This window comes from Cynara cardunculus, assembly GCF_001531365.2.
Source record: "Cynara cardunculus var. scolymus isolate 2C chromosome LG 2, CcrdV1, whole genome shotgun sequence".
Classification (NCBI taxonomy): domain Eukaryota; kingdom Viridiplantae; phylum Streptophyta; class Magnoliopsida; order Asterales; family Asteraceae; genus Cynara; species Cynara cardunculus.
The window spans coordinates 12,380,644-12,400,711 of record NC_037529.1 but is presented as its reverse complement, the minus strand read 5'-3'; the positions used below and the strand labels follow the sequence as shown (position 1 = coordinate 12,400,711).

Below are 20,068 nucleotides of genomic sequence, written 5' to 3'. Positions count from 1 at the left end.
ATATATATATATATATATATATATATATATATTTTAAATTTTTATGATATCTTTAAATTTATATTTTATTCAAAAATAAAATAATTATTGTTTTTTATTAAAACACATAAAATCGTATTATAATATCAATAGAGACAAATAATAAAATAATATATTAAACTCGAGATGTATCTCGCTGTATTGCGCGAGTACCCTTTTAGTGTATATAAAAAATCAATATATTTATTTATTTTATATATATAAAAAAACTTATTCGTTTAAAATGTTTAAGAATTTGTGATTTAAAATATAAAAGTTTGCTTAATTTATTTGGTTTTTAAATAATTTAATGATTTTATTTTTATTTATTTGAAGAAACATAATGATTAAATATGGAAGGTTAATTTTAGTACAATTTCCCAATTACAATAAATGTTTTTTAGATGACGTCAGACGGTAAAAACATGAATTCATTATTTTCTCCAAATGGTTCCCCCTCTCCAAACCCTCTCTCACATTTTTCACCTTTGGTGTGTGTGAGAGATTCAGACTCCCCAGACACAATCAAATCCCTTGCCTCCCCCCCTCTCTCTCTCTCTACCTATACATACACACTGGTCTGTATATATATATGTATATATATATGTATATATATATATACCTACAGGCTAGAGCCCATCATATAACATACCCAAATAAATCCTCCATAATCTGCTGTCATATTGTCTGAAAGTGTATTCGTTTGAAATCTTGCAAAACATGGAGCTTCATCTGGGTCTTGCTCTCTCTTCATCTTCATCTTCATCTTCATCTTCATCCTCTTGTTCTTCACAGTTTGATCTCAACTTCAACACCAATTACAGCCATGAATCTAACATCCCAATTCACCACTTGAAAAAGAGGAAACATGATCATGATGATGATGATGATGGTGATTTCCATGTTCCTCAAACTTTGCCTCTTCTTGTTTGGAACAATTTCTGCAACAAAAACCAGGTGAATCAACACCATGCTCATGCTGATGCTGACGACGATGGCGATGGTGAAAATGAAGTTGAGTCGAATTCTATATTTGTTCATCACAGGTAATTAATTCATCATGTAAATTAAAGATACGTAATTTTCAAAGTGGATGGAAATCCATCCAAGATATCGTACAGTTTCTTGAATTCGAATTCCATATTTGTGTTCTGTCGGTTGAATTAATCGATGAAAGCTAACAAATCTTAATTATGTTTTCTTATATTTGTTATTAGAAATGATGGTGGTGTGATCGGGTGGCCGCCGGTGAAATCTTGTAGGAAGAAGTTTCGCCACCCGAAAATCGGCGGAGGCGATGGCGGAGATGGCGGAGGGTCAAAGTCAATGTATGTTAAGGTGCATATGGAAGGCATAGGAATTGCAAGAAAGGTTGACCTTAATGGCCACCACTCCTACCAAACCCTAGTCCACACCTTAGCCAACATGTTTGGAAAATGTAAGTTCATCTCATGTTTTCTATTATTTACTTATCGGGTAACATTTTGGTCTATTAAAACGACATCATATGCAACAATTTATCTAGTAAACGCTTACCGTGGTAAGAGTCGTCACCCTTACTTACCGGGTAAGACTTATGTTCTTTGTCTCGTTCTTACCGGATAAAATTCTTGGTCCTTGCGATATTCATCCGGTGAGGTAATTTTCCTTGGTAAGCGCTTACCCGGGTAAGCGTTTGGTAAACGGTCCCTAAGTATTATTAAACAAATAACGATTTGATATATCATGTAATGCATATAGCAATTTATTCAGAATTTGTCCGTTTATTTTATTAAGAATGGAAGACGTTTAACTTTTTTCTTATAAAGAAAAGTGATAACCATACTGAATAAAAACGTAAAAGTAAAAATTACTCATCGATGGGAAACGTAGGTTTCGAAGATGTGAAACTCACTTACCAAGACAAAGATGGAGATTGGTTGCTTGCCGGAGACGTTCCGTGGGGGTAATTTCGTCATTTCCTTATAATATTTGTTCTGTTTTTGTTACGTTATCAAGTTTATAAAATTTTGTTTCTAACTTGTTATATGGAACTTTTTGTTTTGACAGGTCTTTCGTCGAGACGATTCAACGTTTGAAACTATTGAAAAAATAATTATGATCGCTTTATCTGACTCTCGTAGTTTTGGGAACGGTGACTAGAGTATGAATTGGGAATTAGGGTTTTGTTTTGTTGTAACGATAAGTACTGTTACACATATATAATAAGTTATTTTAGAAACCGGTATAAATATAACCTTTTAATTAGTTTTATGTATGTATTGCAGTTGGGTAGGAACAAAAGCTTTTGAGTAACAACGATGTTGCACTTGACATTCACGATATACCTTATGAATTGAAATTTAGAACAGCTCGAAGTATTTGTCAAAATATGATGTTGGTTTATAAACTCAGGGATTGTTTGTTTTCTCTTAATAGTTCTATTAAGAGGCAATCTCTGAATCGTTAAGAGGTGAATCTTGTTTGACAAAAAAAAAGTCTGTCTTTTAATGGTTCTAAAACCATCTGAATGATTTTGTATCCTGAATCTCCCTTAACCATTAAGAGCCCTAATTTCATTGTACACAATTACCAAACAATTATACTATATGATTAATTAATCAGATATGGATCGTTTAAAATCCAATTGATAGCTGTGTTGCCTCATCCTTGACCCTATTATTTATGCCTAACATTAAAGCAACATTATATACTACTAATTGAACATCAAAATCGTACCTTAAATTGATGAAAATCTCTCGATACTCGATATTACTTTGGTTCTTTTTTTTCTACTTCAAAAAATATGCATTTGTCATCGATAAGATCTTGCTTCTGATTTCAAAAGAGAGTACAATGAAGTGATAATTCCTTCATCGTCATCATCATATACTCATCTTACTGAAGCTACGAAAATCGGCTCCTATCTCTCTCACATATTTACGACATATTTCAGATACCAATCTGATTAGTCCACATGTTTTTTAAAACGACAATTCAACCCTTAAACTTCTAACTTCCGGAAAATGACAACTTAGGGGCCGTTTACAAAATACTTACCCGGTAAGTGTGGATCTAGTAACTTTCCTCACCTGATGCACATGGCAAGGGCTGAAAACCTTACCCGGTAGAGCGATGATAGGGATAGAGAGTCTTATCCAGTAAGTGATGGTGAGAACTCTTACCCGGGTAAGCGTTTACCTGGTAAATAGTTGCATACGGTACCATTTTAATATACTACAATCTTATCTGGTAAAATAGATTATAGTGTTGACTCCTACCGATAAATGCTTACCGGATAAGTATTTGGGTAAACGGCCACTTAGTCCCTCACGTGAGAATTGTCATTTCACACAGGTCCAAGAAAATAATAAATATAATAATAATATTACACACATTTTCCATGATGTCAAAATTAATTGTATCTTTAGAATTTTTTTTTTTTAAATTTAAAATTAAACCCAGAAAAGCTAATCAATACTTTCATTTTTAGCCCACTTCATTGGGCTTCAGCCCATGTTATTTGATTGGTTTATTATGTTTCATGAGAAATTTTCTATTTTTAATTTTAAAATAATATATTCCTTCTTTAAATAAATAAATAAATTACATTCTGATTACTTCTAATTGTTTGTTGACACAGATAAAGTTGAGGAAAACTTCTGATTTTTTTTTTAATATCGAACCTTAATCAAACATAATATTTTGAGCGGTATGACCAGCAGTGTCTAAACCACACTGTCCTCGAGTACTTTGTGAAACACAGTACGATTGTCAACAATACGATTCTTTATGGTAGAATAGAAAATTCAAGCAAAAAGACCAACATACATCAGAATATAAAGACGCGCACGTCCTTATCTTTAGACAACTTAGAAAAAATCATTTGAATTGGCGAAACTTGCTCAAGAAGTTTCGATTTTGAAAGTATAACGCATAACATGGAACGTTCATAAAACTCTTTTGTGGATGTTTGAAATACGTTGCAACTTTTGTTCTTGACATTCTTTTAAATAATTCATATATAACATAACTTGCGAAACAAACTTTTGTAACAAAGATGTCATGACACGACAACTAAAACAGAAACATGTAATCACAACGACTTAATAGATATCATTTAAAAAAAATGTATGTAAAACTTCACATATGAATTTGCATATAAAATTTTATATGAATAAAAAACCAATGGTTAAAAAAGCATTAATTACCGGTAAGCACTTATCGATAAAATTCAACACTATCGCTTACTTACCTATTTTATTCACTAAAACGCATCGTATGAAACAATTTATCCCGGTAAGCGCTAACCATGGTAAGAGTCGTCATCCGCACTTACCGGGTAAGACTCTCGATTCTTGCCTTCGCTTTTATCGGCTAAGATTCTTAGTCCTTGCCATATTCATCCGGTAAAGTAAAGTGACTTGGTAAGTGCTTACTCGGGTAAGCGTTTGATAAACAACACCTTAGTTAAGTTTTATTACCTCTATGCCATGGGGAACTCCTTGTTAATTTTTTTTCTCGCATTTTTATTTTATTATTTTGTTTTCGTGATTTGTTTTCCTTCCCCGTGTCAATTCGTCTTAAAAATTGTTCCTTTTTATTTCATTTTCAAGACATCGTATATTTATTTTAAAGATCAAGGTTGATTCCATTTGAGAAAAAAAAAACTGTATTTTATCCCTTAAATGGGCACAATTAACTTTTTCCTAGGTCAGATCGTGTTTACTTTTTTCCAAGATCATACCATTTTTCCAGGACCATTAATCTATCTTAAAGGTGCACTCAGTATAAAAAAAAATTCTAGATCTGCTACTGTTTATCAATCCAGTATCTTTAAAAACTTAGAAATTTGTGAGATCTTATGTCGCCTTTTTCCTCATTTGCTTCTTGTTTACGATACAATTTCAATGTGAAACTCAATATAAAATTGCATAATAAAATTCCAAAATTGAGTAAACAATGAGTGTGAAGAATAATAATTAGGGACGTTCCAATCTTTTTGAAGACTCTGTTACATTCAAAACTTTTGATTACATTGTATAAATGAGACAACAAAGAATATATGTTAAGAACAAAAATGGGCTAAACCTAAAACGATTAACAATCTGAAACTAAACTTAAACCATTAATGATTTGAACCTAAAATCAAACAATTAATGGTTTGAAACTAAATAATTTCGGCTATAGTTTTACACAGGTCGATAAAAGACCCAAAACACATGTAAATTTGGGCCCCAAAATTTTGAAAAACCTGTTCAAAATCTCACATTTAACATATTAAGGAACGACCCTAATAATAATATTGGTGACAAGTTAATAAAATACTTGTTTTTCATAATTTGTTTACATCCAATTTTAATTCTCTTTTGAAAATTTAAATTTAGAAAAAGTGGGTAGTGTATTTTAGTTTTAAAATTTTATGGGTCGTTTATGAAACGGATATGCGGTAAATGCTTATCGGATCATTTATCTTATTGGATGAATAAGACAAGGACTAAGAATGTTATTTTGTATGAGTAATTATAAGCAGGGTCGGTCCAGCTATTGGCGACATGGGCCTTTGCCCAGGGCATTACATCCCAAGGTGCTTTAAGCCACTACCTCGACCTCGAATAATCAAATGACGTTTCACGGCTTCACCTAACGGTTCCCTGTCACACCCTCGCATCGTTCAAAAACGACAACACCAATTACCGTAGTCGGTTTCCTTGTCTCAAACGAGTAAGCAACGCTTCACGCTTCAACATGGCCCCACCTAACAACCATGAGGTACTCCATGTTTCGACCTGTTGACCAGAACCGTGACCATCGCCCATCGATTTTCGTCTGATTTGAGTGATGTTGCTTCAGTCCGGGTGTTTTCCTTCTAGTTCTTATCTAGTTCTATTTACTTATCTAATCTGGTTATTTGCATTTTGGTGATTTCCAATCTGATCATTTGGATATTTGGATATTTGGAAATCTGGTTATTGGTTAAGTGGTTATTGAATCTTGAATCTTGGTTTAGGTTATTTGCATATTTAGTTTTGATTATTTGCATATGTTGTGATTTACTGATTTTCTTGAATCTTGAATCTTGTATTATTTGCATATTTGGTATTTGCATAGTTGCATATTTAGTGATTTGTTTGGTTGTTTGAATAATTTGGTTAAATATGTTTCCTAGATCACAACATTCTAGCGCTCAGAATAGAAAAAGAAAGAAAAAACAACAAGAAATTGCTCAATCTTTACATAAATAGTTGAATAATATTTTATGAGGGAAGAAAAACCCATTAAAAAAGAAAGAAAAAAACAAAAAGAAATTGTTCAAATGATAAATGTGAAAAATCTTGTTGACGAAGAATTTTGTTGTTGATCGCAATTCTAATGACTATGTGGAAAATCTTGTTGACGAGCCTCATGTTGGTAATCCTAACTCTAATGACTTTCATGAGCCTAATGTTGCTTTGAATATTTTTTAACCCAAGTACTTGGGATCGTTTAAGTTCAAAACTGAAAGATTTTCTTAAAGAAAAAGGGTTTGTTAGAGAAACTAACATCGTTTTTTTTCCAAAAGATAAACAAAATAGGCATTTTCTTGCACCCTTATAATCGTAAGCTACGAAATGGTGAATGTTATGATAGAAAATGGTTGGTTTACTCCAAAGATTTGGACGGTTTTTTAGTTTTGTTGCAAATTATTCAAAATTCCTTGATCGACAAGTCAAATTAGCAAGTGCAGGACCTAATTATTGGAAACATCTTAATTGTGCATTATCGTTACATGAAAATAGTTTCTGAATATTGGATTAATTTAAAAGCATGGTCTGAGTTGAAAATGAGATCGGATAAAAATCAAACTATTGACAAAGACTTGCAAGAGTTGATCAAGAAAGACACCGCTCATTGGAAACACATTATTATTGTGAAATGTTTGGCAGAATATAGTTTGGCTTTTCGTGGAAAAAATGAAAAACTTTATGAATAGTCTAATGGTAACTTTTTAGGCATTCTACAAATGATTGATGTTTGACCTGTCATGCAATACCATTTTGGTTTGATTAAAAAAAAACTCATCATCATTATCGTTGGTCATAAAATTCAGAATGAGTTGATTGAAATGTTGGCATTCAATGTAAGCAGTGCAATTATTGCAAAACTCAAATAGGCAAAGTACTTTTCAGTCATTCTTGATTGCACTTCTGATGCAAGTCATAAAAAACAGATGATTTTGATTATACGATATGTTGATGTGTCGAGTGTTCCTATCAAAGTAGAATAGTTCTTTTTGGTCGTAGAAGATACATCTGGTAAAGGTATTTTTGATGCGCTACAAGATGTTCTGAAATCTCTTGACTTAGATATTAATTATGTCAGGGGATATGGGTATGATAATGGACTAAATATGAAAGGAAAGCATCAAGGTGTTCAAAGAAGATTGTTTGATATAAACCCTAGAGCTTTTTATATGTCATGTGAAAGTCATTGTCTTAATTTAGTTTTGTTTGATATAAAAAACTCATGTCATAAAGTAAAAACTTTTCTTGGTACATGTTAAACAAGTTTTAGGGACCGTTTACCAAACGCTTACTCGGGCAAGTGAACACCAAGTCATCTTACTTTACCGAATGAATATGGTAAGGATCAAAAATCTTACCCGGTAAGAGCGAGACAAGGATCAAGAGTCTTACCCGGTAAGTGAAGGTGACGACTCTTACCATGGTAAGCGCTTACCGGGTAAATTGTTGCATACGATATCATTTTGATGGACTAAAATCTTATCCGGTAAGTAAATGATAATGTTAAACTTTATTGGTAAGCATTTATAGGGTAAGTGTTTGGTAAACGTCCCCATAGTGTATTCTCTATTTAGACAAAGTGGTCGAGTGTTTTACTTGAATATATTGTTGATTTGACTTTAAAGTCTTTATGTGCTACTCGTTGGAAAAGCCAAGTTGAAACTGTTAAAGTGTATCATTCCATAATCACATTTGCATATAACCACATATTTCATATATCAAGAAATACAAATTTACACATTTGGTCCCACTATATACAAAAGTTACATTACAAAAGTAGCTATCAATTTTTTTTCCACGTAATCTAATACGAGACTTGTAAATATAACAAGTAATTCAAGTACAACAATATCACATCATCCCAAAGATCCACATACAAACAATCATAAATTCTTCATAATTTCCCCTTCCTCTTATCATCCGATTGTGATTGACCTGTAATGCACATTTAAAAACACCAAAATGAGAATTAGACCATAAGGTCTAGTGAGAAATCCCTTTGATTGCTATTACAAGGTGAAAATCATCAAATCACTTCTATAAAACTCATATTTGTATAAACAACAAATGAACAACGTTTTATTGAACAAACCTTTTTTTGTCGCATCAAGATGATGAGACATTACGCACTTATCGCATCAAATAATAGAATAACTCATTTGTCACATTTTACATAAACTCATCGCATAATATAGATAAAACCATAATTTTCTCGCATCACACGGGGTGAGACAACCCTATTTCCTCGCATCACACAGGTGCGAGGACCCATCTCATCGCATCCAATATATGCGATAAACACACTTTGTCGCATCAATAGCATGCGACAACTCAACTTGTCGCATCACAAGGATGCGACAAACTCTCTTCTCGCATCACAAGGATGCGATAAAAGCATCTCATCGCATCAATAGGATGCGATAACAGTTTTCATAAGATCCAAAAATATAAATTTTCACATTTAGATGATTATGCCACCCTTTTCCCAAAATATGCATCATCTGATTATGCCACCCTTATCCCATAATACATCTCTCATGATTATGTCACACTTATTCCAATCATTTAATATAAACATATCAAATTTAAAATTATGCTATAAATAGCATAGTAACAGTTTTCAAACTCCCCACATAAAGCACCATATGGTTCTGTTTTAACATTGTATGATGAAAGTTTTTAAATTAAAACTCGCCTTGAATTCACAAAGAGATGCAGATATGAAGATGAAAATCAATAGCAATCATCCAAAACAAGAATCACATAAATAAGTTTCTTTTTGTGTTCTCTCTTAGATTTCTGTTTTCCTCCGGCTCAAAACACACGCAGAAAGTTTTTCTTACTCACTTACTTTTCACAATCTCCCATGAGATAAAAGAAATATCTCATAATAATATGCCTAAACAAATAACGCGGTGGGTTTAATAGAATAATTTAAACACATAATCAAATTAAACCCCTTAAGTTCTGCCTTTAATCACCGATAACCCGGTTATCACATAGAGTTAAAACAAACTCAACTTGGCCAAATAAAAGATGCTTTGATAAAATTAGCCAATATATGTGAAGATGAAAAAGTCTGAAGAGATGTTGAATCTTTGATAAATGGTGAGCTTTCAAGTTTTGAATTTATTTTAAGTTTGGTTATTTGACATGAAATCTTATATAGAAACAATTTGGTTATTAAAAAGTTAGAGCCAAAAGATATGCTTCTAGAAATTACAGTAAAATACTTGGAAGGATTGGTGGTTTATTTTGAAAAATACAGGGACAATGAGTTTGACTTAGCTCTCATTGAAGCTAAAGAAATTGCATAAAACATTGGAGTTAAACTCGAATTTCCTGTAAAACATTGTGCTTGTAGGGAAAAAAAACAATTTGACGAGAATCATTTAGATTTGATCACTTTCTAGTTTTAATGGATATGACATTTTTTCAGTTAAGAAGTAGATTTGAACAGATGAAACATTTTGAGTCTGTATTTGGGTTCTTGTTTGATGCATCAAAGTTGGTTAAAATGAAAGATGAATTAAAGAAATGTTGTGTTTAGAATCTTGAGGCTGCTTTGACACATGGTGATGGTATTGATATTGATGGGAAATATCTTTATAAGGAGTTACAAATTTTGCAGGGCATGATCGCATATGAAGCATATTAGGAAGAAAAGTCTTGGACGTCCATTCAAGTTATGGAGTTTGTAAGGAAGGTGGATATGCTGGTTAACCAGTCATGGTAGCATCCGTCGAAAGAAGTTTATCAAAATTAAAGCTATTGAGGTCATATTTATGGACTACAATGAGTTAAAAGAGGCTTAACGGGTTAGCAATTTTGAGTATCGAAAGTAAGTTTTTAGCAAAAGTTGACTATGATAGATTAATTAAAGATTTTGCTCTGTGAAATGCATGAAGACACCATTTTAATTGATCTTATCTTTGTTTTGTTGTTCGGAATTTTGGTTTATGTCCCCCCACCCTGTAATTTTTTTTTTCAATAATAATCGGCATGAGGATAAGCCGTCTAGTTTGACTAGGTTCTAAACCCCTTATAAATTTGTGTGTTCTTGGTTCATTGGATTATGAGCAATTTTTTGACTCTCCGTCTAGGGCATTCCAAACCATTAGACCGACCCTGATTACAAGAACTGAGAGTCTTATCTAATTAGCGCTTACCGAATTAATTTTTAAATACAATAACTTTTTGATGGATCCAAATATTATCCGGTAAAGTAAGTGGTTGTTTATTTACCTCTTAATAGTTTCATTATGAGGCAGTCTTTGAATCGCTAAGAGGTTAATCTTGTTTAACAAAAAAAATTGTCTCTTATTTGCTCTAAAACCTTTCAAATGATTTTGTATCGTAGGCCTACCTAAACCATTTAGAGCCCTAATTTCATTTTGAATCATTACCAAACAACCATATTTTATTTTGTGTTATATCTTCAAACCCTCATAATCATTCTGACTACTTAATCATCTTGTATCAAACCATTCAGCGACTAATTTTGCATGTAAATACTTAATGGATAATGTTTGAGTAAACAATCATTTAGTCTCATTAACTTTATGCAACTAATTAAAAATATTATTTATTTATGAGTTAGGGGTCGTTTACCTAAACACTTATCCGGTAAACACTTATCGGTAAAAATTAACACTATTATTTACTTACCTGGTAAGATTTTAGTCCAACAAAAAAATGTTGTATGTAATAAATTACCCGATAAGTACGCACCCTAATAAAAGTCATCACCATCACTTATCAAATTAGATTCTCGATTCTTACTTTACTCTTATCTTATAAGATTATTGATTTTTATCATATTTATCCGATAAGATAATATGATTTCAGTAATCGCTTTATTATTTGATTGATAAAGGGCACTTTTATTAAGGGGGTGTTTCGGATTGCTTATTTGAAACAACTTATGTTTTTGTATAAAAGTCTTTATCAACTTATTATAAGTTAAATTGATTTAATTTTTTCAAAAACTCTTTATTATCGGTTTGACACTAGTATAATCTATTTATCCAAACACTCAAAAGTTTTAATTATCGATGTCATACCAAAATAAGTTGATAAATTATTTTTATAGGTAATCTATAACACCCCTAAATTAAATGGGAATATGAGATAACCAAGATGTCTACGTGGAGCATGAATGAGGATAGTTTACCTGGAACACCTTCCCAGAAATATATGACCGACACAATCACCAATTATTCTTATTATTTTTTTATTCTTAAAAGACGCGAACTTAAAGTTAAATAATGCCACGTGATCCGAGGTCCCCTCTCACGTGACACTGTCTTGCTTTCAGTCTCTACAAGTTTTTTTGCTACTAATCGCTGTGTCATAAAAAAAATGTTGGAATAAAATTAAGGAGAAAGTCTAAAAAAAAATCAATAAATTTTAGTGTTTGAAATAATTAAGTTTTTAGATAATTTTTTAAATAAATAACTCATTGAACATTTTAAAACTTGCTAAATAATTTTTTGGACTTTCTAAAACCTGTTAGATAAATTCTTATGACCTATAAAAATTGTTAATATGGTAAAATAATGAAAAAAATAGGAGGACCAATTGACTTTTATATTTTAAATGATTAAGTTCCTAAGTATTTTTTATACTAAAAAAAAATATTTGTATCTATAAAATGAAACAAATTTTCCAAATAAAAAAGGATTTTAAAAAATTACTGATTAATTTATTTTAATTAAAAATAAAATATATTTCATATATGATTTCTTAAATAAAAAAGAGGATTTAAAAAGAATTGGTGATGAAATTTATTTTAATTAAAAATAAAATATATTCTGTTGATGATTTTTTAAATTAAAAAATAGAAAATAATTTAATTAAATTACTGAAGGATTAACGATAAAATTTAAAATACATAATTAATTAAAATTCATCGTTAGTGTTCATTGGTATATATATGCATGGATTATTTATATCTAATTGATGACTAACTTAACCACCGTCAGAGCTCTAAAACAATAACATGTTAATAAGTGTGAAATATCGTGGTTGAATCTTGTCGGTGATATCATTTCACCGACGGATTAGGGACAAATTTTAATTAATTATGTATTTTGTTAGATTTTATCGTTAATCCGTCAGTAATTTAATCTAATTATTTTCTATTTTTTTAATTTGAAAAATCACCAACATAGTATATTTTATTTTTAATTAAAATAAATTTCATAACTAATTTTTTTAGATCTTTTTTTATTTGAAAAATCACTGACATAAATTATTTTATTTTTAATTAAAATAAATTTCATCAATAATTTTTTTTAAATGTAAGTATTTTTTTTTGTAAATATAAGTTTTTTTTTTGGTTTATTTATTTCATTTTATAGATGTGAAAAAAAATTTGATTCAAAAAATGTTTAGGAACTTAATCGTTCAAAATATGAAAGTCTATTGTTTTTTTTTTTCCAGATTTTTTTCATTATTTTACCACATTAACCAGTTGTATAGATCATAAAAATGTATCTAACATGTTTTGAAATGTCCAAGGAATTATTTAATAAGTTTTGAAATGTCCAAAGACTTATTTGTTCCAAAAAATTATCCAAGGACTTAATTATTCCAAACATTAAAATTCATTGGGTTTTTTAGATTTTTCCCTAAAAATAACATATAATTTAAAAAATGTATGATTATTATAATTTTTTTAATTAAGTAAATGATATATTTATTTTTAATATAGAAAAAAAATTCTTTATCTAATAATTAGAAATAGAATGAAAAAATGAAAATTTATTATTAAAAATTAATATTTATTTTGAGATAAATTAAAATAGAAATATAAAAACATTTAATTTAAGCGAGTGGAAACTTTTAATGGTTTTCTATTTTAATTTTCATATTTGATAGTTTGATGAAAATCGAAGACAAATAATATGTTTTTGAGAATGATTTATACATACAAAAAACTATATTAAATAATACTAAAAAGGTACTCATGCAATGTAACGAGATACATCTTAATTTTAATATTTTATTTTATTCTTTATTTCAGTCGATGTTATAATATGGTATTGTTTGATTTTGAAAAAAACAATGATGTTTTTTTATTTTTAAATAAAATATAAATTCGAAAACATCATAAACATTTAACAAAAATATATCGATATTAATATCAAATTAACTATTTAAAATTCCTCATTTTTTAAGAGTTTTTGTCAAATGCTTTATAATATAGTATAGATACCTACAAAATATTTTAATTATATAGTAAATATTGAAACTTTTAAAATAAAAATTTTGTTGAAAATTAAATATACTTGTTTTAAAAAAATTATTTTTAGTTCTCTATTTTAGATAAATCATAGAGAATCTATTAGAAATGCTCTAAAAGTATCTTCAACATATTAATCAAAATAGAGAGGTTAAAAAGTCAAAAAGTCAAAATGTCTAAAAAAAGTTGCCTTTTATCTCCAACAAATTCTCTATTTTAGATATTACACTATTAATTATATTTATTAAAATATTCAATACTGCTCATAATATATCATTTTTTTTAACATTTAATTTCAAGCAATCTCATTGATAAAATGAATAAAAAAATCATTTCTTTCTCATAAGTAATCATTTTTCAAGAAATCTCCAAATTTATAAAATTTCTTCATCTCTCATACTTTCTCTATTTTGAAAAAGATTTAAAAAAATCTGTTAAAATAAAAAATACCGAAATCTACATTTTAAAGAATTTATTGAAAAAGTTCTAAATTCTTATAAAAACTTGGATTTTTAACTTAGGGAATGTTTGAGATTGCTTATTTTGAAACAACTTATGCTTTTCTATAAAAGTACTTATCAACTTATTATAAGTCAGAAGGGTTTAACTTCTTTAAAAACTCCTTATTATCGGTTTGGCACCGATATAAGTTGTTTATCTAAACACTCAAAAGTGTTTATAGATAAAAATAAAATGGAGATGATTATCATTTATTTAATTATGTTTATCAGTTAAATTTTGGTTAATGTAAAAAGATTTTAAAAAATTGTACGATACGATACATAAAATTGAGGGTGAATTACATAAATCTTCTTTGATGTTTGTTGAAATTACATCAATTGTCATCATTGTTCTAATTTCGTACGTTTAAATGTTGTAGCATGGATTGTCCCTCTCTCTAACTTCTGCAAGTTGAGCCAATAAATGCAATTGTGCATTAGTTGCATGAGGGCATTCCAGTCATTTTTAATGTTTTTGCAGGGTGACCATCTGTCGACTACAACCCCCTTTTGATAACCATCTCTGGTGATAATATTTGCCCCCTTCTCCGATGCCTCCCCTTCCAATCATCTTCCGACTATCCTCCACTATTGCAACACAATTTTCTCCCAATCAACATTTTTTTTCATTTCCTTCGTCTCAAAACCCACTACAAAAATGCAGAGTATCAGCGAGAGAAATTTCTCTCGCAAATTCGTCGCTAAAAGGGTCGTTCGTCGCTGATACTTCATCGGTCAAATGCTCGTAGGCAATGCTATCAGCGAGGGATATTTTCGGCTACGGATCAGCAGATCAACGAGGGAATATATCAGCGACGAAACTTTCAGCGACAGATCAACGAGGGAACTTTCAGCAACGGATCAACGAGGAAATATCCAAAAACAGATTCCCTTGCTAATCCCTCGCAGATCAGCGAGGGATTGGCCATAAACTTAATCCCTCGTTGATCCCTCGCAGATCAGCAAGGGATTGGCCAGAAACTCAATCCCTGATCAGCGAGGGAATCTGTTTTTGGCAAGGGATCAGCGAGAGAATATGTTTTTGGCTAATCCCTCGCGATTTTTCCCTTGCTGATAACTGGTATTCTAGTAGTGACCCCTAATTTTGTCCTCGTTTAACAATTATTTGGATAAAAAAAGGGGAGTTGCAAAGGTGGAGGTGAGAGTTCCAAATTTGGACCGCCATGATTGTGCTCCAAACTCAAGAAAGCAACTTCAGCTTAAAAGTATATTTCAAAGTTAGCAAAGACAGAAACAAAAAAAGAAGCAAAAAAGCAAAAGCACCTACAAATCATCGTGAGTGAAGCTATTTCTGTAAAATCAATTCGCTCTCTGAGTTTGGATGATGGAAAGAAACACAAGAAGAATCTTAATTCTTGTTTTAATTTGGAAGTTGAGGTTTTAGTGTTACGGAAACTGTTTTGGATTTTGCAGGTGTTTGCAAAACAGATGCATATGTATCAACTTCTTTGAACTAGAAAGCCTCCTTGAATCAGAGAGAAAACGAAATCTTCAATGTTTATCGTGGTCCGATCGGTTCCTAAAATTTATTGGTACAAAAACAAATAAAGCTCCAACAAAGGCTATTTAGGTAATTCACTCTAAAATTTAAAACATTATGTATTCTTAGATTATTATAATAAAAAAAATTAAAAATAAATTTTATTAAATCTTTAAAAATGAATTTAAAATATTATTATTATTTTTTAATATAGACTATGGGAAGGTAGGCATGGCATCGAGGCAGGGATAAGACGGGTTTTGTAATCCCCGGTCCCAGCCCCGGTTTGTAGTAACATTCTCCGGCTCCTGGCAGGTACGGGGATTAACATCCCGTCCTCGGCCAAACCTCTATCAAAACTTGGTCAAACCCCATGAATAATACCCGTTAGTTTGATTCTATTTGAAATCCCCGACCCCGACCCCATCCCCAATTTGAGTCTAATGGGGATCTTCAGCCTCGAATCCAAGACCCGTTTTAACAGAAATTCCTGTCTTCATTCAAATCAAATAAACCGGATTTCCATCGGGTCAGGTCAAATCAGGATCCTATGAGAAGGTGAGGATGTTGCAATGCACAAAACCTCTTCGATGCTCTTAAATGAAAAAAGAAATAATAGCCTGCTCGCTAGCCCATCGTAGCAACCCTACACCAACCAGTCCTAAAAGCCTACTGCCCAACAGGGGTAATTCATTTCACACGTGGCATAGATTCATTGGGCGATTACTGTTTTCGAAAAAGGTTTTTATCGTAGAGAAACATAGCTGCAGACGGATTGAACAGTCACTCACTGTGTCTTTCTTCTTTCTTCTTTAAATGGACCCGCTGTATCTGTAAGTATATCTACCTATGAAGATGGATCTATGTCTGTTTATTTGTGCTCATATGTAGAGCCTTGTTCATTAGGTCCACGGCGATGTAAGGTATGTTAATTTAATTCATCAATTTTTTTGGATTTTTACGGATGTTTTGATTCATATGTTGTCTTTTAATTTTGCTCGGTTAGGTTTAATTTTGGGGAAAATTTGATGTTGTTGATAGTTTAGTTGCATTCCTGGATTTTTAGCTCATTCCGATGAGCTGAACTGTAGGCGGTGTTCCAGTGGCTTTTTTTTAATAATTTTTGGATCCGTCGTATTTGTTCAATCTATTGGATTTGGTTGTTCAAATTTCAGATTGTTCATGCTAATGCATTTACTAGAATCTTATTTCAATTCTCTGTTGCTTAAGTTGGATGTTGATGACGATTCATTTGCATTCATGGATTTTGGATTGGTTTTAGTTGTTTGCTGAACTCTAGACTCTGCACGAGTGTTTGTTCTTCTTCTGGTCTTGGATCCATCGTCGTTCAAGCTATTGACTTTAGTTGGTGAGTGTTGAATTCTATTTGTTGTTTTTAATGGTTAGGATTGCATCCCTCCACTCTTATTTTGGAAATTCAACTCGGTAATTTTCAAAATCGAAAAATTATTTCGATTGTTCTGATAATTTTGTCTAAAGTGTGATCTGTACAGCTAAACAAATTCATTCATAGAATCATAACTATTTGCAGGTGTCATTTTTCTCATAATTTCCAACTAAGATATGGTATCTGAACATTTAATTTGGCATTTCTTGATTTAAATCCGAGCTTAATGGATCTGCAATCTCCGATGATTTGGTAATTGTAATGCAAACATTGATTGTAACGAATCTGATCAATGTTTAGAAGTTCTAATTATTGAGTGTATATCTGAGATTCAGAGCAGCAGCTACTTATACAAACTTGAGATCTGGCCTCTGGTTATAGAACTCCTTTGTCTTTTATGGTTTTATCCCTAATCCAGTTCCTGTTGTTATCTGAGATTCAGACCAGCTGCAGTAAATAGAGACCTTGAACTAAGAAACAAACCCTATAAATCAACAGGATACTCTCCATGTATGACACCCCAAGTCCCAAAATCAGAAATTCGGCTAATAACCTCTAAATCAACTTACTGAGAGGATTATTAATAGTCAACTGCTGAAGACTTATATGAGAATTACAAGCAACTCACAGATGATATTCAATAATCGGGGTCATTAGTATCCTGGTATATATACTCAGGTCAATTGAAAATTGTTGATCCTTCATTAGGCATCAGAAACCATGCAGTTTGTACATCCCTTTTGAAAATTTGTAATCAAGATATTTGGTCTTTGATTATCTGTGCCTCAAAACTTGTAATCCTCCTGTTTTGCAGATCATGAGGTGCCAGTCCTGATCATCATTTTCCTCGGGATGGACTCGCGACGGTACGCCACTAGACGATGGATTTCTAAGTACATGTTTATCGTAGTTTTGATACTCGTGACACTTTCTTTTATCGGCATCTTTGACCACACCCAAAACATCACTTCGTTCTTACGACCACTATGGGACACACCACCACCTCCGTTCGAATACATGCCACATTATTATGCAGAAAATGCCTCCATGGACAACCTCTGCCGCCTCCATGGATGGTCCTTAAGCTCTGAACCACGCAACGTCTTCGATGCTGTCCTATTCAGCAACGAACTAGACTTGCTTGAACTCCGGTGGCATGAACTTTACCCTTATGTCACCAAATTCATCATCCTCGAATCAAACACAACCTTCACCGGCATCCCCAAGCCTCTCACATTCGCTCTAAATCGTGACCGTTTTGCTTTCGCTGAAGAAAAAATCGTTTACGGTTTCCTCCCTGGTCTACTAGCATTCGAGGTGCCTCCAGACCCTTTTTTGATCGAGTCACAGCACCGGACCGTTATGAACGAGTTGATCCGACGGTCTGGGATCTCCGATGGAGATCTTTTAATCGTATCGGATACCGACGAGATCCCGAGCTCACACACAGTTAAGCTTCTTCAGCACTGTGATGGCTTGCCATCCATCTTGCATCTCGAAATGAGAAACTACATTTACTCATTTGAGTTCCCGGTCGATTACAATAGCTGGCGGGCGACCGCACATATTTACAGCCGGTGGACTCGATACCGGCACTCCCGCCAGACTGACCTTATTCTTTCCGATGCCGGATGGCACTGCAGCTTCTGTTTCAGGCACCTGAGCGAGTTCGTGACCAAAATGACGTCCTACAGCCACGCTGATCGCGTGAAGAAAAAAGAGTATTTGGACTACTCGAGGATCCAACGGAAGATTTGTCGTGGAGATGATCTCTACGATATGTTACCGGAGGAATACAGTTTCAAGGATTTGATCGGAAAAATGGGATCGATTCCTCGTTCGGCTTCCGCAGTTCATCTTCCGTCGTACTTGATTGAAAAGGCGGAGAAGTTCAAGTTCCTTCTTCCCGGTGGTTGTCAACGTTCACCCGAGTGAGATTTATCTTGTCGAATTCCATCCATCCATTCGGTCTTATTAGCAAATCAATCAAATTTGTTTGGAACACCTACAACCCAGAGACCAATTTGTTAGAATAGTCGAGCCGGAAGACTAAACCAAACAAGCCCAATATATCCCGCTTGAAAGCAAGTTCTGAAAAGAGTGTGACGTACGAGACCTGACTTCTATCAAAAGGTAAAACGGTTGTTTTATGTCAAGGTGTAAGAGGAAAAGGTAAATAGTCGTGAGAGACGATCCAAAATTAATAATCTGTTTATCGTATGATGTCAGTAAAACAACATGTTATAAAAATGGTCTTATCCGAAATTATTGAGTCAACTTGTTGCTTTTTACCTGAGGAGGTGTTACTTTGACCATTTCAAAACAATCGGATTTTAAAAAACATCAAGAATCGATTCTTTAACTGGTTTTTATCACAATTATGAGATATGCGGAGGTCTACGATGGATTATCTATCGTTCTACTCATGATCCGAGTCTATATGGAGGAGGATAAGAAGGAGGGTAGGCCTGCCCTATCTATAGATGATAGATATATCTCACTTTCTTCAATCAATCATGCCAGATTGAATAAAACCGAGCCTATAACAACTAATATGAAAATTTTATAAAATTGTTACACCGAAGAAAAAAATCTTATTAAATAAAATCAAACTTCCAATTTGCCTTTTAATTTACATGGATCATATCTTTCTTTTTAGTCTATATTATTTTCATCTACTTTACCACATTCATAATGAATATTTTTTTGTTACAACTTTTTTCCAAACAGTTTTATATCAATTTTTTTATCAACTTAACAACTCAAAAATCTTAATATATCTTCGTTAGGTTATCTTTTGACTTATTAACGACTCACCATTTTAAATTTTATACCATTCTTAATTATTTGTATATAAATTATTATATTTTTATTTTTATTATTTTCACTATAAATTTATGTTGTATTAAATATTAATTATATCTTTTTATCAACTTAAACATACTGATAAATATATTAGTTTAATTCTGATTTTTTTATTAAAATTAAAAGCGTACTCGCGCAATGCAGCGAGATACATTATGATTTTAATATTATATTTTATTCTTTATCTCAGCTGTTGTTCTAATATGACTTTATGTGATTTTAAGAAAACGATGATGTTTTTATTTTTGAATAAAATATATGTTTGAA

General features: G+C 31.9%; 2 protein-coding genes across 4 annotated transcripts; both read left to right on the top strand.

The window, feature by feature from the left end:
* The first annotated feature begins 682 nt into the window (after positions 1-682).
* Positions 683-2,244, top strand: LOC112507385 (auxin-responsive protein IAA20-like). The gene is made up of 4 exons (XM_025111958.1): positions 683-1,064; positions 1,236-1,456; positions 1,891-1,963; positions 2,068-2,244. The coding sequence occupies exons 1-4, from the start codon at positions 739-741 to the stop codon at positions 2,111-2,113; spliced, it is 666 nt and encodes a 221-aa protein (XP_024967726.1). The 5' UTR covers positions 683-738; the 3' UTR covers positions 2,114-2,244.
* A 14,058-nt stretch (positions 2,245-16,302) lies between these two features.
* On the top strand, positions 16,303-19,198 carry LOC112507383 (beta-1,4-mannosyl-glycoprotein 4-beta-N-acetylglucosaminyltransferase-like). 3 transcript variants are annotated; one of them, XM_025111956.1, is made up of 3 exons: positions 16,318-16,451; positions 16,811-16,897; positions 17,751-19,198. In XM_025111956.1, the coding sequence occupies exon 3, from the start codon at positions 17,789-17,791 to the stop codon at positions 18,869-18,871; it is 1,083 nt and encodes a 360-aa protein (XP_024967724.1). In that variant the 5' UTR covers positions 16,318-16,451; positions 16,811-16,897; positions 17,751-17,788; the 3' UTR covers positions 18,872-19,198. The 3 variants fall into 3 exon arrangements, with proteins under 3 accessions (XP_024967725.1, XP_024967724.1, XP_024967723.1); XM_025111955.1 differs by having other exon boundaries at positions 16,759-16,897; XM_025111957.1 differs by lacking the exon at positions 16,811-16,897 and having other exon boundaries at positions 16,303-16,451.
* Positions 19,199-20,068: the final 870 nt, after the last annotated feature.